General features: G+C 31.3%; 2 protein-coding genes across 2 annotated transcripts; both read right to left on the reverse strand.

The window, feature by feature from the left end:
- Nucleotides 1-2725: 2725 nt before the first annotated feature.
- LOC18053949 (UDP-galactose/UDP-glucose transporter 7) lies at nucleotides 2726-6047 on the reverse strand. The gene is made up of 8 exons (XM_006450144.2): nucleotides 5880-6047; nucleotides 5701-5784; nucleotides 5179-5284; nucleotides 4824-5069; nucleotides 4349-4459; nucleotides 4088-4246; nucleotides 3316-3459; nucleotides 2726-3150 (listed from the first exon to the last, which is right to left on the reverse strand). Exons 2-8 carry the CDS (start codon nucleotides 5739-5741, stop codon nucleotides 2992-2994), a joined length of 966 nt encoding a protein of 321 aa, XP_006450207.1. The 5' UTR covers nucleotides 5742-5784; nucleotides 5880-6047; the 3' UTR covers nucleotides 2726-2991.
- Nucleotides 6048-8566: 2519 nt separating this feature from the next.
- Nucleotides 8567-14421, reverse strand: LOC18053950 (ubiquitin carboxyl-terminal hydrolase 18). The gene is made up of 11 exons (XM_006450145.2): nucleotides 14054-14421; nucleotides 12668-12863; nucleotides 12489-12577; nucleotides 12223-12308; nucleotides 11973-12135; nucleotides 11732-11855; nucleotides 10977-11134; nucleotides 10596-10680; nucleotides 10272-10484; nucleotides 9844-9905; nucleotides 8567-9640 (listed from the first exon to the last, which is right to left on the reverse strand). Exons 1-11 carry the CDS (start codon nucleotides 14329-14331, stop codon nucleotides 8893-8895), a joined length of 2202 nt encoding a protein of 733 aa, XP_006450208.2. The 5' UTR covers nucleotides 14332-14421; the 3' UTR covers nucleotides 8567-8892.
- Nucleotides 14422-26756: the final 12335 nt, after the last annotated feature.

The raw sequence follows: 26756 nt of genomic DNA on the forward strand, positions 1-26756 counted from the left end.
AACTACTCAAATGATGATTTGAACTCGATGAGTTTAAGTTGTAATTGGCTGGTTTTACATTTTATTATCTATAATGCGGCGTTATTTAATATAACATAAATCATAAGTTGGGGGTTAAGAACGAAAAATTAAGGAGTTAGTAATAAAAAATTATCTGAAATTAAAAAAAATAGTCATCCTTAATATGATTTACACGCTAACATTGCGTACTTTGTGCAATAAAATTCAAGCTTTTAGCTCTTTCTCTTTCTCTTTCTCTTTACGCTGGTGATTATATTTATTTATTTTTATTTAAATAATTGAAGCAATTATTTCTGGACCTGTGCTGCTGCATGTGATATAAACAATTGTTGAACAAAATCCAACATGAACTAAAAAATCGGCAACCCTGAGCTGGAGAAGTATGGATGTTAACTCTTTATCACTCACACTCAAACCCTCAGATTTCATTATTTCTATATAAGAGTAGTTTTCTGATCATGAATTTTAAAGTGCGGAAAAGTCCGGAAAAACTTTAAAACCACACGACTTTAAAAGCTTATAATTTTAAGCCTTTAAAACCATGCGGTTTTAAAGGTTTTCCACATTTTCCCATACTTTAAAATTTATGAGTGAAACATTTTTCATATAAATAAATAAAGAAAATGGTTTCATAATAATTCATCAAAATAGATAAAGCATCTGCACACACTGTGACATGAAATCAAAAAAAAGGTTGAATAAAAATTTTTTTTGACTCACCACTTATCACTAGCTTGTAGAAAGGAAACCCAATTTAGGGTTGAGCATTTAAAATGTGATGGCAAGCTGAAACCCATGAAACATAATAAAGATTTTCTCCAGAATTTCCTTCAAGTAATTGGTCTATAATTTGCTTCAGGTATCAAATCCCTTAACAGATTACTATTTATAACCTGATCGTTTTGTTAAATAATAATAATAATAATTGAATCGTCTGGTATATCTATATTGGCGGATCTAGAAAAATAATTTACCGGGGGCTGAATTACATAATAGTAAAATTTTAAAACTAAAACTTTGAATGTATAAAATATTTGTTAATACATTTATAATTGTTCTCGACATATTTTCAAGAATAAAAAAATGTTTGTGATGATGACCTATCATTATTTTTAATTATAGTGTAGGCTTTTATAATTCTAAAAGTTAAAGTTTTAATATTAATAGTGATGGTAAATCTCCCTTCAATTTAGTGAGGATTGATATTCGGGTTGTGCTGTAATAAAATTACTCAGGACAAATCCCGACAAATTTATGATTGTAAATATCAGGATTGTAATATATCAGTGTATAAAAAAAAATTAAAGTTTAAATTTTGTGAGTTTATAAATTTATAGGATCAATTTTAATAGATTTAATAGGAACTACTTAAAAATCTTAAATATTTTTTCTTTTATTCTTAGAACTTTTTTTTTTAGCCAACAGGAGCTACAGCCCACTGGTCACATATTGCATCCGCCCCTATATATTGCATGCAGTATTATTTGGTGCAATGCTGCTTATAAATATCTAGATGTCCAGTATTAAAAAAATAAAATAAAATAAAATGTGGTGAATCCAAAATTTGTACCAAAACGCGAAAGTTTTTTTGGACCCATTGTTAAAATGTTGTTTTAACTTGTGGGCCGCGAGGATTTGGAATCAAGGGAAGCAACCACCCACAAGCACTGCCCTACTCGAAATTAAAGCCCACCACGTGCTGCTTCCCACCAGCCCAATCTTTTGTCGGCTGAAAATTTTACAATTCTTATGAATAAAGTTAAAATTAAAATTAAAATTTAAAAAAATTAAAAGTTATGCAAGGGACCTACAATTTTTTAGATCACTGAACTTTGATTTCTCCTTTCGAGTCATTAACATCTCAGCTTCCAACTGGGTTTCTTTTATATTGAACCATTAATAAGAAAGCGTTCTTATTCTCTTGGAAAAAAAACTTTTGCAAGAGCTACAAACTTTAATCAGCTGTTTGATTTTGAAGCCAAGAGTCACTTGTGGTACGAACAAGCCGGTGCTTCCTATGATCCGTCCAAAATTGTGCGCTTCGTATTTGTTCGAAGCATTGTGTAATGAGAAAGCGACAAAAACGTGATAAAATATTAAAATGTAATAAGAAAGTGAAAAGAAAAAAATGACAAACAAAAAAACTAAAATTGATGAGAGTATTACAAAAGAAGTTCTGATAAGCAATGAGAAAGTGACATTGCCGTCACTTCTCGTTAATAATAAGAATCACATCATTCCGTTCACCTAGTTAGTCACTTTCTCGTCACTTTTAAGTTACTCTTTATTCATATTTTGCTGAAATTTTTCCTATTTTCCTGAAATTTTGTAGTCCTCGTATCCTTCAAAATTTTCTGTCAAATTGTTTTCCTTTCTCCGATTTAGTCAACTATTTAATACTGAAGCCAAGAATCACTTGTGTTAGAAGCTGCTTTGTACTTTTGGACTTACAAGTGGACATTTTTCAGACTCTATGAAAATAATTGACTTAACTGAGCCTTTGCTTAAAAAGTGGAGACAAGGAGACATCAAAAGAAAGGAAAATCACTACTGAAAATATGCTGTGTCATTTGAGAACTAGAAAACAAGTGCATGTGTGATTTGCAAACACTACCACCCAGCAGTTTCTAGCAGAATTATTCTTGATCTTGACAACAGATACCCATACGCTTTAGTACAATTATTCTCAATTTTCACACTACAACAAGTCTTTAGATGTGGCTGCAGCAAAAGAGAATCAGAATGTTATCAGAAAGCAGCAAACTAGAAATCCCAAGATCAAGATAATCAACTATATATGATGATTCTGTTAATCTATTTGTTTATACAACATAAGAGCGAGTACTGTTTCGGCAAGAAATTGCTATCATACTCAATCATGGAACTACAACAAGATATGGGGTATGAATGACACAACCCTACAGCAAGAGGAAGCAGAAGTTAGTAACCACTGGCATCCTCACATATAATCTATTTACGATAAGCCTCCACATCAGATTTTGGTAATTTCTTCTTCTTTTGCTGATATTTTGCATATGAATACCATACACCACCAGCTGTGTTAATAAGTAATCCAGTCACATTCAAAGCACGCACTTGCACACCACCCAGCACGACAAAACCAAGGGTCTGAGCAGGGAAAAACGAAATGCCACTGTTATCAACTTGAGAAAGAACAAATTTAAAAATTTTACAATAGTTGGCATGGAAATGGATAAAATCACAGCTCCCTTTCCTTATTGCATTTCTCAAAAAGTGACCAAAACAAAGTCTGAAAGGTTGTTTAGTACATACCGTGGACCCAACGCCTTTGAGGACTCCAACAATTGTTGTGGTTAGAGCAGAATTGACAATAGTACATAAGAACATGGTAAAGTTGAGAATGATGCCCATCACCAAAGAAAGAATAAGGATCACCAAAAAAGAAAAGGAGTTACTCTGCAAATAAAGATAATTTTCAGTTAAATAAAGGCTCCAGGTGTTAATAAATCACTCACTGTTAAAGCCAAATTGTTTGCAGAATATTAGGATTATGGATCTTTACTTTTGTGCATGAGAATACCACCGGCAATCTACAATCCCAACATAAAAACACTCATGAAGAACTAGTGGAAGTTTAATTGTGATGCCGATTAAAAGAGAAGAATTGACTCTTCAAGTGGAAAAGTCAATTTACACATCAATGAATTGCGGTCATTCCTGTCAGGGACTTGACCAATTTAGAGTGGCAAACCTAAGTCAAAGTAATGAACTATGCATTACATATTTAAAAAGTCAGTACGGCTACAACCGAACCTGAATGAAGTTAGAGGTCCATGAGTGTACATCCATATTAAGGTATGAAATAAAATAAAGAATAAAGGATTTAGCAAGAAAGCTTTTCTTATTTATTATTTCTACAAATTCACAGTTACAAATGACTCTCAGAACAACTTCAAAGAGTAGCAAACGCAAAGTCAATTAGTCTGAGATTCTTTGCTCAGGCACAACAATATCAAAGAGAAATTGCTTTCCAACAAAGACAAGAGCGAGTTTAAGTAAAAAGAGATTGGACAAAAATTCTGACCTTTGAAAATAATAATGACAATGAGCCGGGAAACTCTCCTGTAACTATGATGAGAAATACCAAAAATGGAAGAGAAAGGAAGCTGTTATAGAACATTATCTCAACTGAAGAAAGCCCATCCTCTGCACCAGATTTCTCAACTAATACAAGGTACATGGTCTGCAATTTAGATCAACCACCTATATAAGTAAAACTGACACTACAATTTCCACCAGCAGTATAAAATACACATACATGGCAAACAGAACTTTAGAACCTGACCTGGAAAAAAACAGAGGTCAGGGCCATGCTGTACCCAGAGAGGTCGAAAGAAAAATCTCCCAGAGCTGCTATAACACACCCAGTAGCAGTCAATAGAACTGAAAGTGTTACCTGAAAAGTAACAACGACAAAATCACAATTATTAAGAGAGTTTCCTACATGATGAAGCTTCTCTGCAGGAATGTGATATGCTATTTATTATAATAAGGATTACAAATGCAACCACTTTAAAACCAGATGGTTGCCAATTCAAAGCAACCTCCTTAATCAAATTCATTGTGCAGGTTCAAGAAAGGGAATGCAATGCTCAATTTTCTCATTTGGGATTAAGCAAGATGTTAGAAAATTGTTGAAATTGAACATTCCATCCACAGGGCCAAATTTACACAGAAAACATTCGATAACAAACCAGGAAATGGATATTAGAAATTCAGAAAATAGATGGTGACAATTGATAAGAAAGGGTACGATGAACCTGAGTTGTAGGTTTTCCCTTTCCTGAAAAGAACCCAGCAACCAGCACCGCAAGTGGTGTGAGTCGTTTTATAGCAATGTACATTGGAATGTTGACCCCTTTCAAGCTTGCCAGAGCAAATGCCACATTAGCATTGTAAAAAAGTGAAACTGGCAGAAGCTTTTTAGCTGTCATCAAATCTATTGCTTTGGATTTTGTATATCCCATTTGTCGACCAGCTTGTATAAGCAACGCGGTCGCCAATTGCTAAAACAATCAAAATACCAATTAATATCCCACAATAAACAGACATTAGCCACAAAATACAAGTACAAAATGAATATAGATTTCCATTTTTTGGCCCTTAACTCAATACCTGTAAAGTAAGGAGGGTCATCGAGTGAGCATACTGCATGATAACTGCCTTATTAATGAAAACCATTGCCATTGAAGAAACCCCATATGATAAGGCAGCAAACAAACTGCATTTTGGTACAACAAGCTACTTAATCAGTACAAATATACTTAATATTTAACTGGTGAAAAACTTGGGCAACAGAATGGATGCAAAATCAAGCCAAAACAAACTAATAATTCGAAATGAGGTACTAATTTTACCCTACAGTTGAAGAAATCTGTTCTGTACCCATGTAGTTTTTATTTCGAAAATTGAAAGCAAACAAATCAAAATTCAGATTTTAACAATGTACAGAACTGACGGGTTCCGAAAATTTCAAATACACAAAGGTATTTTGGGAGCACACTTTACTGCATTTGAAGGCAAAAAGAAAAAAAAGAAGGCTAAAAAAATTATACTATTTTAGTATACAAATTATTACAAAATCTGATACTACTAAAAAAAAAAAGTGATAAAAATTCAAAGTTAACAGAAAGCAACCCCAAAAACGGTGATATTTCTGCATCAGTGCTCGTTTCCATGATTCAATGAATCGAAATTCAGCTCAGTAGCAAAATGTGAAACCTGCAAGAGAAAGACAGCGCTTAAATCATCACTAAACAAGTTGAAATGGGATCAACAGATAAATAAATAAATAATAACAAGGGTAAAAATTTTACCTGATAGAAACGATTAAAGTGTTACATGGTTACTGTAAAATTTATCAATAGGGGAAAAGAAATAAAATAAAAAAATCGCGGTTCTTGGATCAAGGGAAATGGGTTTTGGAGTATGGCTTTGGTTAGAGCAAGTGATAAATGGCGTGTACCGTCACCGTCAGTTGCGGACCATCCTGCGGAAAAATATAAGGGATATCATTAAAAAAGTTTGTTTATATTTCAATTCAGCGTTAAGAATTTGTAGTAAAAATATTTTACTATTTAATACGTGTTTTGTATAATTTATCTAATTATCATAAATATTTATTTAATATTATAAATTCTTATTAAAATTTTTGATATTATTTAGTTATTTTTTATTATAACTTTTAAATATTAAATAAATTATTTTACCTCTATTAATAAAAGTTTAAATTTTAAATTTTCAGAAATAGAGGTTAAATTTTTTTTAAAATATTAAAATATATTTACTTATTTAACAGACTTATTTTTTATTTTTTTCATAACATAAATTTAAAAATTATTTATTAAAATAATTTTTAATTTTTAATAAACTAAAACTTTACTTAAATAAACTTTACTTGAAAAGTTATTCTAAACGAAACCTTAGTATTTTAGTTATTTTTTTATTATTAAAACCTCAACACTAATAAAAAATTAATGAGTCACAAAAGTATATGAGGATTTTTCAATCTGAAGTTATTTTTTTAGTTTCTTTCTTTTTAACAGATTTTTATACATCTAAATTATGAGCCTTTTTTGTTTTCTTTATTTCAGTTATTAGAAATCCTAGGTTTTCTAATAGTGTCACAACAATCGAAAATATTTCATGCGGCCATAAACTAACTAATCATGATATTATTTTCACTTGTCAAATAAATTTAACCATATTGTGCTCAATGATAATTAAATATAATAATATATAATTTTATTATAATTTTATAACATAAAATTATATGATATTAATATGGCGAATTTTATTTGTACAAATGAAAATAATTTCATTAATTAGTTTATTCATGGATGCATGAAAATTTTTCAATTGTTGTAATTATATCAGAAACCTAAATTATAGTTTGGAGATATTTTAATATAATAAAATTCTAATAACTGAAATAAAAGAAACAGAATAGCTCGTAAATTGGATGTCTGGAGAAAAAGATAAAATTTGGAAAAATAATTAAAAAAATAATTTCATCTTGAAGTTCCTCAAATACTCTTGTGACCTTGGTAATTTTTCAAGATTGTTGAGTTTTAATGGTAAAATAATAATAACTGAAATATTAGATAGTAAAATATAGTTGTCAGTAAATCTTGGTAGTGTATTAATACGTTAGGAAATTTTTTATAGGTATTTGATAATATCCCAAGTAATAATTGAGTCAATTATTATTGCACTAAAAAAATGTGACAATTATTATTATTATTATTATTATTGTATTTGTTTTGATGTTTAAATAAACTAATAAGTACGTTAACATTTCTTACAATTTTTTCAAAAAATTTATGCTATGTTACCCAAGCATGAAGTACCCTAATAATCAATAACAAAACAAAAGGGTCCTTTTTTCTTCAAACCCATAAAATGTTGGGAAACTGATACGTACGCGAGCCCATCATACAACATAAATAAGCTGCGCCTGTACCAGGGCCAATCTTTTTCTGGTACATTTACAAATCGATAATAAGAATTATAATTATAATAATTCAACAACAACAACAAAAAATAACAATTATAATAATAATTTTTATTATTCATCATCAATAAAAAATTATTATTATTATTATTATTGTGATTATTGTTGTCGTCGTCATCATCAACAGCAACAAATCATCATCATCACCATAATAATAATAATGATCATGATCATGATGATATTGATAATACTCATTATCATAATCACTGGCGGTCGACTGCAGCAATAAGAGCACCAGCAACGGTGAGGAGTAGCATTAGTGATCAATCCTATGCATAGTGATTTTTTTTAAAAAAATTTTAAATATATAAAAAGGGATGAAATGGAAATTTTAAAAATTATGTGGGAACAGTGTGGTGAATCCTGAGAATGAAATTTCTATTCTCATATCCTATAAGAATGAAAACGCCCATAATCATTCTCAATTTTACCTGCGGCCCACCACTTTGAATTTCGATTCCTCAAGCAAATAAATACGTCATTTATTCAGATTCTCTAATTTCCATTTCAATTGATAGTCAGAAAACAAACTGTTCAGGTTTTGCTTCCTACACTTTTTTTTTCTTTTTGTTTTAAATATTTTCCGGTTACCTCAGATGGTTGTCAAAATCTGCTTTGATATGAACTAATTGAAATTCAGCTCATAAGTCTATTAGGACTTAGATTGATGTAGCTACAGTTGAAAATTTGCTTGAAATAAGAGAATCTCTAACTAATGTAGTTTAGTTGAAACTTTATCTGCCGAGATTTATCTTAATAATGTATCTCGAGTAAAACTCAAATCCATAGAAAGAGAGCCTATTGTAAAATAAGAAAAAAGGTAAATACTGTAATCCTCAACCTCATCGGCGAGGTTGTGAATGTGAAAGCTACTAGACTATATTACATTGTTTAAACTCCATATGCAAGCAACTAGAAGATATTGTCATTAGGCAATCAGAGAAATAACACTTGCAAGAAAGTAAATTATTTAGCAAAAGGGCAATTGTTTGCAGGTCTAAAGAGCTGGCTATTCATTCAATGATCCCTAGTATTTAGTGTTTGAGACAAGCAAAATTATACCAGAACATTGATATTCACAGACAAAGTGGAAAACCAAAACCCATTTATAGATAAATTCCTGTTCTCAGTCTATTGATATCCTTAGTCTTGTATCACATAAATAGTTCATCTAAAAGTCAGTACAATGGACTGTGATTTCTGCAAATATCGAAACCCCAGACAAGAATTCCCAACTTGGCCTCTTCCTTTGAAGATGGGGATCCTTAAAAAATATTGAAAAAAGAATTAGTGGTAAAATACGTCAACCAACCAGATTATTGGGAAATTTCTTCTTCTATTCCAACTCTTTTGAAACCATTTTCATCATCATCCAATCCGTTAAATGGTGTTTCATGTTTCCAATTGTACAGTGTAGCTGAAGACGTCTCGCTTGGACAAGGACAAATACTGCCACAAACTTTAATATCCTTTGCAGCAAGTGAACTTGGCTCAGATTTAACTATATTCATACCTTCTGTGTCTTTTAGCACAGCTTCTGAATCACTATCAAGACAGGGGACCGCCTTAGGGACAGATAAGGATGTCTCAGGATCATCAATATTCATATCATCTTGAATTCCTCTCTTGGCTTCAGACAATTTTCCATTGCAATTAGAGAAGTCCTGCCGATCCCACGAACTTGACTGAGCATTTGCCGTATCCACATCCATGGCATCTACTCTTAAATCTTCAGAATTTAAGCCAAAAGAAGAAGAATGACTTTCATGACTGAAAACACCGTTGGAACTTGACTCTATATTGTCCACATTAGTATCCTTGAAATGTGCTGGTACCGCTTGAGGATCAATTGCCCCAGCTGACTTGCTTTTGCAACTTGAAACCCTCAAATGCGAAAAGTCATCACATGGGAGGGAAAGAGACCTGCTATTGGGATTAATTGACTCCATGGTAGAGGAGCATTCAACTTCTTTTGGCTCTGTTTCTGCATTAACTGCACTGGGCTCCTCCTTCCTTGAACTCGAAGATTCAGTATCGACTAAATATGAAGGTCGTGCTGAAACCCTGCATAACCAGCAAACAGGAACAATTGAGTCACCACCTTCTACGAGGCATCAAGGTACCACATTCTAGAGCCGAATTTTCTACTAATGTTTAAAGTGCTATGAAGCACCAAGATCATCAAGAGATTACTACCCTCACCCCACCACATCCCAAACCCAAAAAATAAAAAGAAAATTACGAGATTAGGGGCAGAAAAAAGGCACCTGTTATATAGAAGCATATATGCTCCCTGAGAAAGTACCTCTTCCAAATCAACACTAGTAACCTATCAAAAGTTGAGAGGAAGGTTAGATGAGACAGATAATTCAAACACTTCGCAAATATTCATATAGAAGTGCGTGTCTATACATACTCACGTGAACATAGAATGCCCATCAAAGTTCGTACGTGTAACACTCAAAACCATTGTGATAATATAATGAATAACTCATCCACAATCCACGGTTGGGCCTTTTTCAAGGTGGTATCCTAGTTAAAATGTACACCAATTCTGATCTAAGCAGAGACCATATAATCTAACAGAAGCCATCACACACATGGATTTCCTTGTACAACTATTTAGGATGTAAAAAAAAATTATAATAAATATAAATGTGTACGCAAGAGAGAGGCAGAGATTAAGAATCTCTACCTTACAGTCATCAACTCTGTACCAGTGTCCACGAAAATCCTTGACGTAACAGATATAGTGACCAAAAAACGAGGCATTAAGCATGTCCACATGGACAACAACAGCATATAGCTTGTAGACATCTGTACGATCTCCTCCATCACTCATGTAAGGACTTAGGTCCAAAGTCTCAGGAAAAGTAACTCTTTTGTTAAGTTTCCCAAATCTTCCGCTCTGCAAAATTGCCAAGTGTTGATTTCAGAGAATCACAACTATTTCTCAAAACGAAAATCCTAAGATTGCTTAAACTGTCAGGTGCAACTCAAATAAGGGCATTTGGGAGACCTGAAATCTTTTTAAGGCAATTGTGAGAATGTTCGGAGCTCGTCGAACGGTTAACCGCTTCCAGGCCTTAACATAGTCATTGCATCTGTCAGAAGGAATGCGTTTCATATTTAATACTGTATCTCGAGATGAGATCAAATACACTAAATCAAGAGTTACTGTCAATACAATTAAATCAGATGAACAGAAAAATAAATGCTGGACATGAAGATATGTTAAACCTCTTATCAAAGGAAGATGGAAAACAATGATTTTAAAAAACTATGCCAACTCTTGTATGCATGACATAAAGAAATAAGTGAACGTAAAACATCCGGCCAGAAGAAGCCAATATAAGTGACTTTTACAGTATAACAGTATGAGAGGGGGGAGCAACCATACCCATCACATTTATACATATTATCTCCATCAAGCCACTCTTTGGCAGTAAATTGATCAAGACATTCCTCCAATGATGCAGCATCTCCATGAATTTCAACCGTTAAATCCATCATATTTTCATACTGGTTGGAAATATTGTTGCATTTTGAACATATCACCTGAATTGCAAACAAAGATAAGTATCAGAACATTTCACTAAAGCTAGACGTACACTAGGACTGTTGCGTACAACAAACCATCAAGCAGAACTGTTGAAAATAACACAAATCCACATGAAAGTCTCTACTCTATAATTTTGATATGCTAAAGCCATCCAAAGGAGAAACCAACTTGTGTACATGGCAATTCCAGTTCACATTGCCACTGTTCAATTCCAAAACTCTTGCCCAATAAAATTATCCAAAGGAAATTTTGTAGTGGTATTGAATCAGACAAGGTTCAGAGTGCCCAGCATCTTTTCCCACCTCTCAGTTCACAATTCTCAGTGGCACTCTCATTCTATATTAGGCCTCAACCACTCAAGTGTTAACCATTTCTCGCAATGTTCTTATTTTCTATAAGTTAAGGTGGGTTTAAAAAAAAAAGGAGATCAAAATTAGGAAACAGCTTAGTTCAGAAATGCATTAACTCCTTAATTAAAGTGACAGAAAAGAAGAAAATGGGTCCAAGAAACTGACAAGCTGGCAGAAACTATAATACTGCAGATTTAGAGAAGAACAAGTAAAATGCAGGTTCAAACCAATAAGTTTCATCACCTGTGATTGAAGGTGACCACCGAAGATATGTTGAATAAGTGTTGTCTCCTGTGACCTAGGTGGAACAGCTTTTTCTCCACCAAATTCATCAAGACAAGTTGATTGCATAGTATCAATAGCAAATCTGCAAGAAGGAAGAATTTGAAAGTTCAAATGTTGAACTAAATATTCAACTAAACCCTCTAACAACCCAATTTAATTCTGCACAATATCAATGATTGCATGTCACCAAGTTGCTAACCTCATAAACTCATGAGCATCCTCTTGTCTTCCATAACCAAGATTACCACCAATGTTAGGTAACCGTGAGAGGATACTCATTGGTGAAAAGGGATGCGAACTTTGGCTTGCTTTTTCAACATGTGTCTGAAATTCACAAAGGAAGCACCAATCATCACGTCCACCTGAAAATTAGAACCGAGAAAGGATGAGAAATTGTCCAAGTAAGAACCAAAGGACAAGGCCATAGAGGATTCTAGTCTGTGAATTACACTCTTTCCGATGGCCTTTCTCCAACAGATATGCAACCAGCGGTCTTGTGTATGTAAGGCATTGTAAAACCACATTTGCAAAGCAGCTGTACATAATGAAAAACAAAAAAATAAAGTAAGATCTTGAATTCAAAATATACTAATATGTTTCCATGTGAAAAGATTTATAATGTGCAAGCACACAATATTCATGTTGTGTGGCTCTGAAGCTGCTGAAAGCATACAGCTTTGTGGTATAGCAAATAAGAAACAAGGCAAATGCAAACCTGTTTCCACAATTTAGAAGGCCACAAGGAGCAAATCCAGGCTTGTCCCAGTTGAAAAGTTTCAAAAACTCATCATAAGGGAAAAGAATCTGAAAATCTAACAGTAAATTCTAGTTAGTAAGTGAAAATGTGAAAACTGTTTCAACTAGTACGTAAAAAGGAAAGGTCCGAACATTCACCTCTCTTGGCTTTTTTATAACCTTAGAAGTTCCATGAGTAGGAACCAGTGCAATCCCAGAAAAGTTTTTACCCCCAGTACTGGAAATTTTTGACCCAAAATCACTTCTGGGACCCTGCACTGAATTTATTTTGCCAATATCCTTGCATTTTCTTTTGTGCCCAGACTGCCAGTGGCTCGTTTGGCATTTTGATGAGCTAGAAATGAGAGAAACGTGTTATGTCTGAAGCAATAATTCAATTTGGGAAAAAAAAAGAAAAAGAAAACACTAGGGCATTCAAACCATCATCCAACCATTAAAAAAATAGAGTTAAACACACTAAACTACTGTAGCAGAAACATAAAGAACCTTAAAGCACAAGGATGCTAATAAAAGAGACTGCCAACAGAATCAAGACTATCACAAAGGCAATGCAATAATTTCCTACCACAAAACACAGATGGTAGAGACAACAGAAAACGGTATCCCTCAAATTACCGATTCAAATTTGTCTTCGGCCAGCATTGAAAGTAATAACAGCTTTAATCCACTCTATAAGGTAAGGACAAATATTTGCATCAATCCTATTAGTACCTAGGATCATCTTGTACATCAAGAGCTATGAGTTTAGATAAATTCAGATCTTCTAACTGCTCAGGTGAAAAAAACTGCCAAAGATAGTTCATTCCAAAATTTTAAGGTAGTGACTAATTAATTTCTTGATTAAACGTTGATTTTTTTTTTTGGCTTCCTTTAGAAGATTTAATCTGAGACAGCCGTTAACTTATATCGGTTCACCATACACTACATTATTTCATTAGTAATTCCATTTAATCTGATAAACATAATATCATCCATGTGACTCTTTGTTAATATAGGCCTCAACCACATGAACTGTTTTAGCTAATAAATAGACAAAGACTTAATGAGAAATATTCAATCCAAAGCTTTATCCAGTGAACAACAGCCACTATACAAATCCATAAAACCAAGCTAAATATTTTCAGAATGGCGTTCAAATTCAAGCTGGCACACAGGCAAACTGCCCCTATTCCCTAAAAAAGCTTTCTTGGTTATACAAACTGATTAATCCTTGAAAAGAAAAAATCCCATAATAAAACAAAAATTTACACGAACAAAAATAAAATTAATAGAATCCAATAATTAAAAGTTAACACTGTTTGATTACATCGGTTTCTAAGCATAAATTAGAAAAAATAAAACCCTTCCCTCTGTTATCAAATTTCTCATAATTGGACACCAAATACTTTAAATTTAACATGCCTAAAAAATATGTTTAGTACAATAAAATTCTTTTTTTTTTTTGGGTTTAAACGTAAAAATCAAACATTGAATCAATAATGATTATTAAAATTAAAAGAAAGGAAAATTCGAAGAAGCATATACCAGTAACGGACAGATTTACAACGAGAACACTTTTTGGAGCCGGGATTGCCGCAGACGATGCACGACACGTCGTCCGACGAGCCCGAAGGAACAGACGACGACATTGCGTGTCGGTTGCTGCGATCGGTGGTGGTGCCGCCTTCGAAATTGGCGTCGACCTCGAAGTACTTCGACGCCGTATTCTTAACCAAGTGAAGCAAACCGAACGCGATTATAAATACTGTTAATATCAATTGCAAGAACCAGTTCAGATCCACTGTTATTCCTCCGACATGCATCAATTCTCCCTCTTTCAATTAAATTTCTTATAATTTTTATTATTATTCTTTTAGTTTCTAAATCAAGAGACTGTAATGAAAAAAAAAAAATTAAAAGTGTTTATGTTTTTAAATTCTAATGATTTTTTTTCTTTTTCTTTTTCTTGCAAGAAAAGGAAAAAATAAAAGTACATAGGATAAATGATAGGGTCACGTATAGTGAGGAAAGTACAAATGAAAGTCAATTAGAAGGGGCTGTGAGAGTTTTGAGTGGGGTCTACTGGCATGGGATCCCTTGGAATTATTCCTCAATTTCTACTTTCGGGAATAAGCTTCCAGCTTTCGATCGTTTTATGGAGGGTTCGGGAGAGATGAGAAAGAGTGGATTAAAAGTTAATTTGCAATTATGAAATAATTATCGTGAGACCCATCGAAAGATTAAAGGAGATGACCAAACTCGTTTAATTGTGCTTTACAATTAGTGATGTGGCATGTGTAAAAGTAAGACATGATCGATAAGGCCGTACAATTGTTGTTTCAATAAGTCACCATTGCAAGGTTATTTTTGTAATCATCCCATGATCATTTGTGACACAAGTTTTATGAACTGTATCAAGTGATAATGTCACTTGCGACAGCATGAGCAACGATTGTCCTTGTCCACTGAAATTCGCAGTTGATATTTTTGAGTTTGGTTCAATTTTTTCATAACTCAATGAAGCCAACATCGAAACTGTTTTTTTTTTTTTTCAGTTTTAATTTCCTAAAAACCCAAACCGAATTAGTATGTTAAAATTTATTAAATCAACCCATGATTCCTATTTCTAAAGAATAATTGATACACATAATTTTTTTATACAAACTAACATGACGTAATAAATTTATTCAATAAAAGTAAAAGTAATTATATGGGTTACGTGATGTTTTCATTCAACTAATTATATACTCAATCGCACGTAAGTTTGTATAAAAACGAGAGTATACGGTTTATAGAAAGCTTATTTGTGGGTTGTGGCCTTTAAGAAACAGAAATAGGCCGAGTTGGGCTTAACAAAGAGATTTATATTTGGGCTAGAATGGGCTGTTGGTATAAATCATAATGGCCCAAACTCGAAATCATAATAGGCACATTATACTTTGTATTGTGGCAAATAACTTTTTGTTAGTTCTGGCAAATTTTGTTTGCTCTAAATCATCGCATTGTTTTATATATTTTCTTACAAGTCGTCACATGGCAAAGCACATGCTTAAAAACTGGTCCCTTCGGCCTTAAAGGCTGACCTGATCTATTTACTTATCATTGTACTTTATTTTAAGCCAATCATTGTATGACTTGGGACGCACGGAAGTAAACATATTCATAATATGTACGATGTTTGCATTTCCATAACCCGTATAATCATAGATTATGAAGAAAATTATTGGATTATATGACAATTTTTTTTCTTTTTTCTTTTTTATATATAGTTTCGTGCAAATGTTAATCTTAGGCGGCTGCTTGAGTTTCATCTAGATGATTGGAAAGAAGAAGCAAGCCAACGAAAAAGCTTGACCATATTATTAGCGTAAAGCAAAGCCACTTCATTGCTTTTTTGTGCATCCACTTGATCTCAACTTATCTATTTTCAGTTGCTTATAACTTCCATTACTTAAAGCCTAAATTATATGTATGTTTTTCAATTTAAATGATGTAAAATACCACGTGGAAGACACTTATGTATTGTGTATTTGCATGTATTAATTAACGTACTGCTGAGGCTTGCATTTGATTAATTTATGTTATGGGTTTCTAAACATTTAAATTTATATAGTGATTGATGTGTCATTATAATATATAATAGGTGCTATAAGATACACGCATTAATAATCTATAATGCATAGGAAATTCAAACTTTTATGAGTTTATTTTATATGAAAAGGGGATCGAAACAAACCTTATTGCACTCTACTTTTTTTTTAAAAAAAAAAAATTCATGCATTATAGGTAGCGGAGAACCAGAGATGTTCATTTCTCAATATTTTTTTTTTAGGTGTGGGTGTAAATAAGTGTAATTATTAGCCACTTGGCCTTTGGCCGAGTGGTCAGGGCTGTTCAGTAATTCGAACCCCCACAAATGCATTGTGGGGGTATTTCATTTCTCAATTAAAATTGAGCGAAGGTAGTCTTCTTTTTTATCTAAGAGTAAGGAATAGACATCCCTCGAATATTTGTGAGGGTTAAAATCTGGGTAGAGCTCCATTAGCATTGATGTAAGTTGGTCTCAATAATAATCTGATTTATAAATATTAGTTATAATCTCATGTAATGTGAGTTGTAATTTGAGTAATAGTCTCATGTAATAAAAAAAAAGTGTAATTATTCAAAAGCTTGTGCAACTTTACGCAAAAGGAAATAAAAGTTTTTGCCCATAAGGGCATGTTAGATAAAGTTAATTAGGAGTAGGGTACACAAAGGAGAGAACAAAAAGGGCTAATAGATTTTGTGTTGGCAATGACATGCATAGAGGATCAAAAGATAGTTGTTAGTGCTTTGTGATTAAGCGATTATTCTGTCTAAACAAGTTGTAATTCCTCATCGGGAAACCAAAATTATTGACTTTATGCGTAATGAGAGTGACATGCATCTTGTTAAATTTGTCTCAATTATATTGCCATATCCATTTGCGGGTTGTTGATTGGGCTTTGATAGATAAGAAATCCCGGAGTTGTGTTGCCCACTCTCCCTATTTTCTGCATCAAAAGTTAATCACTACTTACATCAAATGACATTGACATGCTAATGATTTTGCCTTTAACTTTTAAGCGTATGGGTGCGTGTGTGTATAATCTAAATCAAAATAAAGTGTTCATGCACATTGAAATTAACCCCCCAAAAAAAAATCAAACTATTTTGAGATAAGTGATCAAGGGTTCAAATCTTTATGTGCATTCCTAAGGGTGATTTTTTTTTTCCTAAAATAATGAAGATAGAGAAGACTAATTAAGCTTTGTTTTGGTATAATTATTATTCAATAGTGTAATTTTATGTAAGGTTTTGATGAGAGCTTACAATTATGGTTTAGAAGCCAATGTAATTTTACTCCGATTATTTAATGAAAAATATGTTTATGATTCTTACTATTTTGTCAAAATTACTAACTTTTAAAGTCATTTCTTTTGCACCACTATCAACTTTTGCTCTACGCTACAACTTTATTTCACTAGTTTTTAAGTCACATTACAGTAAACCAAGCATTAAAAAGTAAGTGGTTATCGTGCTTGAGACCTTCAGTTGGGCTCTCTTCTTCTTCTTCTTCTTTTTTGTTGCAATAAGTTCTATTTGTAATAAACTTCTGTCAAAAAGAAGGGGGCAAAAAAGTTTGTAATAAACTTGTAGATTTGCTTCCCCGTAGTTTGTGGGATTGTTTTTGGTTTTTTTAATTTCATGTTGTGTTTGTATGGAATATGATTACTACTTTTGTCCTTAGCTTGCATTAGATCGTCTAATGAGGAATGTCCCTTCAACATCGATATATCAAACTATGGAAAGCAATCTCTCTATACAGTGCCAATTCGTTCTTGCTTTTCATAATTTCAGATTTTTTATATTATAAAAAATCCACCAAAAGTTTTCTGATATATTAATTCGCCGCCAAAATTTCTGACAACTATATTTTACTATCGAAATCTTAACACTATTAAAAAAATTTCTAAGTTCATAAGGATATTTGAGGAGTTTCAGGCTAAAATTATCTTGTTAGTTCTTTTTCGAATTTTAATTTTTTTGACTTTAAATTTATGAGAAGTTTTTTTATTCTTTATTTTAGTTGTTAGAACTTTATTATATTAAAATATTACCATAATAAAATTCTAGGTTTTTGATAGAGTGATGGTAATTGAAATTTTTCATGCATGCATAAACAAATTAATTTATGATATTATTTTTACTTGTACAAATAAATTTTTACCATATTAAGCTCAATCATAATGAAACCCCCAAAATATTGTGAAATTTATTTGTACAAGTGAAAATTATATCACGAATTAGTTTGTTTGTAGCATGAAAAATTTTCAATTACTATCGTTCTATTAGAAAATCTAGAATCCTATTTTAGGAATATTTTAATTTAATAAAATTCTAATAACTGAAATTTAAAAAATAGAAGAAGGCTCGTAAATCGAATGTCTAGAGAAAAAGATAAAAAATTGTAAAAAAATTAAGAAAATAGAAAAATAATTTCATTTTAGTAGCTAAATGATAACAGTCAAAATATTTGGTAACAAAATGTGAGTTGTCAGAAATTCTTAGTAATATATTAATATGTCAAAAAAACTTATAATGAGAATTTAATAATATCGTTGTTATATTCTCAATAAAAATGTAATCAAATTTTATGAAATAAACATACGAATAATACAATTACAACATACACGAGTACTCTTACGTATAAAACATGGATTTAATGATTGAGCTGCATGAATTATTATTATTATTATTATTTGATGTTATATACAGTAATGATTGAGCGGACGATATTATCTTCCTAGGGTGGAGGTGTTTAGAGCTGGCAAAAAGGGTCATCGGATCGTGTTCGTGTCGTGTCAGCTTCGTGTCGTGTCAAATTTAGGTCGACCCAAACCCGACCCATTTAATAATCGTGTCAAAATATTGAGACCCAAACCCGACACGGAAAAATAATCGGATTACCCAATAACCCGTTTAATATCTATATATTGAATAAAAATTACATCAAATATTTACATACTATCATACATACGTATGTACATACATACATACATAATTTATCGATATTATAAAATATACAAATATATCAATATATTACACATTTACACTATTGAGGTTTTAATTATATATATATAATATTATATATCAATAGTATAAAATATACATGTCTATCAATTTTTACAAGTTTACACTATTGAAGCTCTAAATGTATTTAAAATTTTATAAATAAAACATTGTGTTTATATTCACCCTTTTAAAGAATAAAAAAAAAAAGAAAATCATCTCTAATATTTGAGTTTTAATGATAAGAATATGTAAATTATTTTAAAATAGAAAATATAATCGGGTCATTGATTGGGTAAATGGGTCAAGAATTTTAACCCAAACCCGACACGGAAAAAAATCGTGTTGACCCAGACCCGATCCATTTAATAATCGTGTTAAATTTGACGACTTATACCTATTTATTTATGTCGTATTCGTATCGAATAATTGGATCGTGTCAAATTTTGTCAGTTCTTGAGGCGTTGATGAAATGTAAAAAACCAAAATCGTTGACCTCTTCATTACCAAAATCGTTGACCTCTTCCTTATCACATGATGTCCCAGTATGTGGGCCCCGCAGACGCCACGACAAAGGGTAGAGGAAAATTTAGAAAAGATAGTCAAATAAAAGCTTCACGAGTCAGCGAAACAGTGGTTTGTGTACGTGCACGATTGAAAGATAGTGGAGAAGAAGGAGCTGTCGCTAAGGAAAGTGCTCTCTTTTTCTACGACACCAGGACGCGGAAAGCAGGAGCTAGCAACAAGCGAGTGAGCCCCACAAAGTTAAAACTCATTCGTGGACTTCGTGTCGTCTCTTCTGGGCTGCTGCTTAACTGCTATAGGCTCCAATCCCAACTCAAGTGGATTTCGTACTTGAGCAACAGCGTGCTGTCTCAATTTTGTTTTCTGGGTTTTCACACAACTTCAACCCACTCATTATTTGCCACGTTGACGAGAATACCATTAGACCCTAGGCATGCATATGACATAACACCGGACGTACTACATAGTTCCAAGCGCGCTCACATGCGTTTTGGCGTCTAATTAACCGACCTCGAGTGATTTAATCATAACAAACACTTTCATGCACAAGTCTGATGATCCATTGATTCTTCTTTTTATTCTTTTACAATTAAAATTTAAATTTTAAATTAAATTGCTTTGTTAAGATTAAAGTGTTCCATTTTTTTTTTTAATGTTGGGATAATCATGAAGAATATATAAATATTTATAGTCGATCTAAAGAGATTTATAGTCCTCGTATCATGATAGTGTAAAAATGGTTATGTAACAAATTCCATCCAATTCTAATTAGATATATTGTCTAGCTAGCCTATTGTCACGGATCGCAACTGTGACGTCCATTATGTGTGCTTGTACGCTAGTAACGATATGGCCTTGCTAGTCGTAAGAGAAGTTCTCCTACGGCGTGCGTAGGGTTTTTAATAGAGTTAGATCCTTTGGAGTTGAGGCAGGTCAACCCAGTTGAGTTTGGGGACCCTGTTATTGGTCTAAGACTTAACATTAAAAAAGAATCTAGACTAATCCTATACAAACTGGAGTTGTTCTCCTAATGAATCAAGACATGGGGAACCAGTCGATATTGTTCCAGTCTCACTCGGCTCAATCTCATAGAACGGGATGTAGAAGTGCCTCATGGGGTCGTAACCTCTTGTCCCGTGACACTACGTACTTACATGTTGTGTTGAATAAGTATTAGAAAGTTTACATATATTTGAGCTAATTGAATGATTTGATCACGATTAGAAGGTAACTAACTACTATAAACAAAAGCTGAAGCATTCTTACGTGTTCACCAAAATAATCATGCACTTATTTATTTATTTTATACACATTTTCTCTCTCTGCACAAACTTTTTATGTTCTTTTTTTTTTATCATTGAGTTTGACATCAAACTATCAAATGGGTTGAATGTAACATAGCTTGAATTTTTAGAGTAATGGCTTACATTTTTCATTGATTAGTGAATGTATATATCCAATAAGGGACTAACAAAATATAGTTACAGATCTTAAAAAATAGTGTTGTGATATTTACAGTCGAGAAAAGTTTGAAAATACAAAACTAAGGATATTTGAATAAGTGATAGTTACAGCTAAATAATTTGCTGTTAGAATGAATATACGATTAGAAGTGTAGAGATAATTATTGTGTTGTCCATATCAATATAACCAAACACTTTGTTTGGATTCTATAAATTCTTATCATAATTTTCAAACTATATATTATTTAGAGAAATGTGATGGGCTCAAAAAGTCTTTATTGAATACGTAGGATCAAGATTCTGGTACGATATGAGTTCTTATCTAGGTAAATATAATAATATGATTGATAGTTAATAAATGATAACATAATAAAAAAGTAAATTTTGATCATATATGAATGAAAAAACACGCGTAATAAAAGATCTTTAAAAAATCAAATAAGTTAAAATCATGAGAGAATTCATATCTTATACAAAGAGCAGCAAAGGCGTGGCATAAGCGACATCAATTGCGGCAATCTAAACTATAATGAGTATGCTTATTAATTCATGAAACATTGAGGTAAATTATCTATACATTAGGGTAGTTATGAGATTCTGGTGTTATTTTCCCTAATTTATAAATGCGAATTGGATTTTTATAGAAGATTTTATAAAGCTGATTTGACCATTGTGTACATACTAAAAAGTAGTATCTTTTATGTCAACAAATAAATGAAAACAACGACTGAAGTTTATGTACACGTAACACGTCCATTCCAGAAATGTCATTGAAATTATTTTTTAAAAGGGAATCAATACAAGTAAGATTTTTACCATCAAAATTTAATAAAAGCTATCTTTATATCAATATAGCCCATAATTTATCACTTACAAACTACACAATTTTCACAAATTTCTTAGAATTTTGGAGGATCAGTAACTTCCCCCACAAACTAATAGGGGAGAAATTAGCTCCCATCTAAATACTAAACATTATATATTCAGAAGGAGAAAGGATTTCACTGGGACTTGAACCCACCTTGGGAGCTTTTGAATGTCATTTTACTTGTAAATTAAGGAAAAATTATCAGCCATGTAAATTGTTATGTTATCAAAAAATACTACAACACTTTCTGGTTATATTATTCATCTACTCTAAATTTACAATTTTTATCATTCATCCACCAAATCATTAGCTTCCGTTAGCAAGTGATATGTCACAAGAATAATTTAGACATTTCATATGCTAAATAAAAAAACAAAAGAGAAATTATTAGCCATCCACCTTAAGTTTATCTTGTTATAAAAAATGTTATGAATATTTGAATTTGTTCAATTTTCCACCCTAAGTTTGTAATTTGTATCAAACATCTACCAAAACATTAGATGCAGCTTATAACTAATGATGTCATAAAGGTAATTTAGACATTTATCATGCTAAATACAAAATAAAATAATAGTTTAAAATATAAAAAAACTTTTTTTATAACCAATATTCAACTAAATTCAATTAAAACTCTATTTTTTCGTTAATTAAAAAAATTCCAATTTGTCTTTAGTTTATCCGCACAATTTTACATAATCAAATTAAATTCACAAATTACCATAAACCCTAATTCATAAACACCCAATCAATCCAATCCTTAAATTCGATTTCATAATTAATAAAAGTTAATTCTTATTTTGTTATTTATGGTACAAAGTAAAAACAAAAAAAAAATGTACTTGAATTCAATGGTTAAATGACAATTTAATTGAATTATGGTAAATATCCCTAATGTTGTTAATATTTTGGTGAATGGTTGATACAAATTATAAATTTAGAGTAGAATTAAAATTAAACACATTCAAATTTTTGTGTCATTTTCTATAATAGGATAAACTTAGGGTTTATGGTTAATAATTTCTCTATGTCTTTTTATGTTAAATTGAGTTTCAAAGATAAAATGATCAATTTACTATAATTTTGTCACTTTTTAACGGAAGTTAATGATTTGGTGAATGAATGACATAAGTTCCTTACCACAGACAAAAGGGAAAGTTTAATGAGATCAACGGTCTTTATCCTTTCTCTATAAAAAAATAACTGAAATACTCAATTCTTTCTTAAATAGCATACGAAATGGACTTACATTAAAAATTTAAGATGGATGATATAACTTGAAAATATTATAGTATTTTTAATAATAGGATATTATTAGAGTATATAGCTGAAAATTTCTGAAGCCGTGTGAAATAAAAAAAAATTAAAGTAATATAATGGGGAAAATAATATTAATTAATCCAAGACCTATCTTTCACAAACTCAGTGAAAAGGGACTGAATCACGTTAATCAAAAAAATTATTATTATTATTATCTTAATCCGCGTATTATGGAAGTTGTCTCGTCCAATCACTCTCATTTCTCGCCACCTGTTACTTATAAAATTAAATTTCACTGCCGCGTTATAAAGTAGGTTTAAGTTTATTAATCAATTCTTGCCACTTGTTACTTTATGGTGCAGCTAGCAGACATTAACTTCATCATATAATATGATTAATTAATTAATTAATGTACATGTTGTAATTAAGGAATCAAGGATTAAAATATGAGTTTATTGATGATATCTATACTGTTCTACAAAGATAAGAATATTTATATTTTGGAGATTGTTATCTTACATAATCATCTAAAATACATGATTGATGATTCTTTCACATCCGTTGAATTTTTATCTGACGGCTGTAGAAAAATTATATATATTACATGATCATGTAACATAACTAAAGCCTTATATTGTTTGATGAGTTACTATTTAATGAAATCTTTGATGAGTCATTTTTAGTAAAGAATCTCTTATTTTAATATGGTAAAGAATTTATTTAAAAAATGAAAAAATATATAAATTTTAGTAGGGTGATTTTTTTATTTTTAACTGATTTATTGTTTGATGAGTTACTATTTAATGAAATCTTTGATGAGTCATTTTTAGTAAAGAATCTCTTATTTTAATATGGTAAAGAATTTATTAAAAAATGAAAAAATATATAAATTTTAGTAGGGTGATTTTTTTTTAATTTTTAACTGATTTATTACTTTAATGAAATAAGAAGTTCCTCATTCCAAATTATTATGTGTAATTTGTTTGATTACTTTCGATTAAATTTTATAATTATGTAACGTAATGTGTCTAGGCAAAGTTGACGTTCAAGACTATCAGAGGTTAATTAATTATTACTATATATATATTGAAGTGGTCTGGTTTTTTTTCTTATGCCTTCATGGGTTTGGTGTTTTTTTATAGTGAATGAAATTAAGCGTCCAAATTACATAAATTCTGATTAATTTGCAATGTAATTCACAAGATCTAGCATCCAACCATCTATACATTTTGTACTCTTTGTTTAATATTTGATATTGTGAGACCAAAATATGGGAGTAGTTTCCAATAGAAGCAATTACGTATAAGTAAGGGACACGGATAAGAATAAAAAGCTGAAGACATGGGAATCTAACAAAAAAAATTTATCGAATTTGAAAATTATATATATTCGTTTTGCGGTAAAATGTTAATTAAGCAATAATACACAATTGATTTAGACATTGCTTTCTTTCTAAGTCAACACACACACACACACACACCTTCAAGGCTTCAACTAACAAGGTTGACTTAAATCATATATGTATGCAATGAGTTGATTTTTCGTTGTTTTTTTTTTATATATAAATAATTTAGTGCAAATGTCCAGATATTTCAAAAGCATACTTAAGCTAGGCAATACCAAACTCCAAAATATAAAGAACTGTGATATTTTAATAAAATAAGTGTGTGTGTGCACACATATATATAAGGGGCAAATTCAGAAAAATAATTTACAAGAGGCCAAATTAGACAATAGCAAAATTTAAAAACTAAACTTTGAATATATAAAATATTTGGTAATACATTTATAATTGTTCTCGATGCATTTTCATATTTAGAAAATGTTATGCAATAAATTAATTATCACTATTATTAAATGTATTATTTCTTACATAAAAGACCAAACAATTAATCATCCCATCTGATCCCAAAGATGATTCTTTACAAATTTCATTATTAAAAACATTCATTCTACTATTATTTATAAAAACTAGAAGAATTAATCCTATTTTTAAGAATAGAAAAATGCTTTTGGTGGCGGGCTATCATTCTTTTTAATTAACGTATAGACTTTTATAATTCTTAAAGTTAAAGTTTAAATTTTATAGGTTTTATAAATATATAGGAGCTATTTTAATAATTTAATGGGGGCTAATTAGAAACTCAAGATGTTTATATGGTCAAATTGTATCTATGCTTAAGTAGCTTGTATTTTACAAGTTGTGAATGTCTGCACCTAATAAAAACCATATGTAGTAATACACTCACAAGCATATAGCAAAAATGAGTAATTTGAGCTTATAAATTGGATATGTCTCTATATCAAATAAGTTAGTCCTTTACTATCAATATTAGACAATTACATATCGTAGGCTTAGCACCCCCAATAAGTGGTATCAAAACCAATTAACCATAGAAGCGAACAAAATGACATCCGAGCTCAACAGTGATTTCATGCTAAGGGAAAAGTTGTTATGTTCTTATAGTAGCTAGTAAACATGGGTTACATGGGCTATAAATAGGATAAATTTCTTTACCTTATAGACTATTAGCCCCTAAGAATTATTTTGTTGATATTGCTCAAAATTAAACAACGTTATATTGCTATATATAAAACAGATTGCATTACTTAAAATATGCATCTTGTAAAGCTCGTATCTAAAATTTTGATATCAATAATTAGTGTTCATTGTCAGCGTTATACAACATATTACTTGAACCGGTATTTTAGCAAATACGTACTATAATTATTTGTGATATCAATAGTTACTGTTTGTTGTCGAAGTTACAAAGCAATTCATATTTACTTAAATCCGAGTTTTTAAATATTTGTACCTAAATTACTTTTTTTTTGTCTTAACCACGATATATTCTGGGGAGGGCCTCAACTATGAGAGGCATCTTTAAACCCGTATCATAACTCATACTGGAAGTTCCCGCTCGAACCGGGAGGCACATGTTTTCCCAACTCGTACCTAAATTACTTTTATATCAATAGTTAGTGATTGAAAAAATGAATTCTTGAACTAAGGCCAGAGATAATTGTCTAAAGATTTAATACAACAATTTTTGTAAACATCCATAATTCAAGTCCTCATTTCACAAGATAACGACTTTGTCCCTCGAAAAATTTTCTATATATTTTATATAGGTTAACATGAGAGACTTCAAAAAGTTAAGAGTCAGATTCCATTGCATTTATTTAATTTCTTTTTTTCTGTAGTTGACCCAAATTTTATACACCATTGACTAGCCAGTGTAGGCTGCGTAGCAATGTTAAAGCAAACGAATAGAAGAATTAATCTGATTGATGATTGGCTATCTGCAAAGTGTCCACGTTTATAAAAAAAATTAAAATATTTGCAATGAGCAATCTGTCAAAACAAAGTTAAACTGGCGGCAATCAATTGAATATATAAACTTTTATTATTATTATTTTTTGCTTTCCTGCAAAAGGGGGAAACGAAAAAGGAATTTGGGGGGGGGGGGGGGGGGGGGGGGAAAAAAAAAAAAAAAACCCCTTTGGCCGGGGGTTCAATTAATTTTCCCCTAAAAAAAAAAAA

The sequence above is a fragment of the Citrus clementina genome, unplaced genomic scaffold (assembly GCF_000493195.1).
Source record: "Citrus clementina cultivar Clemenules unplaced genomic scaffold, Citrus_clementina_v1.0 scaffold_1, whole genome shotgun sequence".
Lineage (NCBI taxonomy): Eukaryota > Viridiplantae > Streptophyta > Magnoliopsida > Sapindales > Rutaceae > Citrus > Citrus x clementina.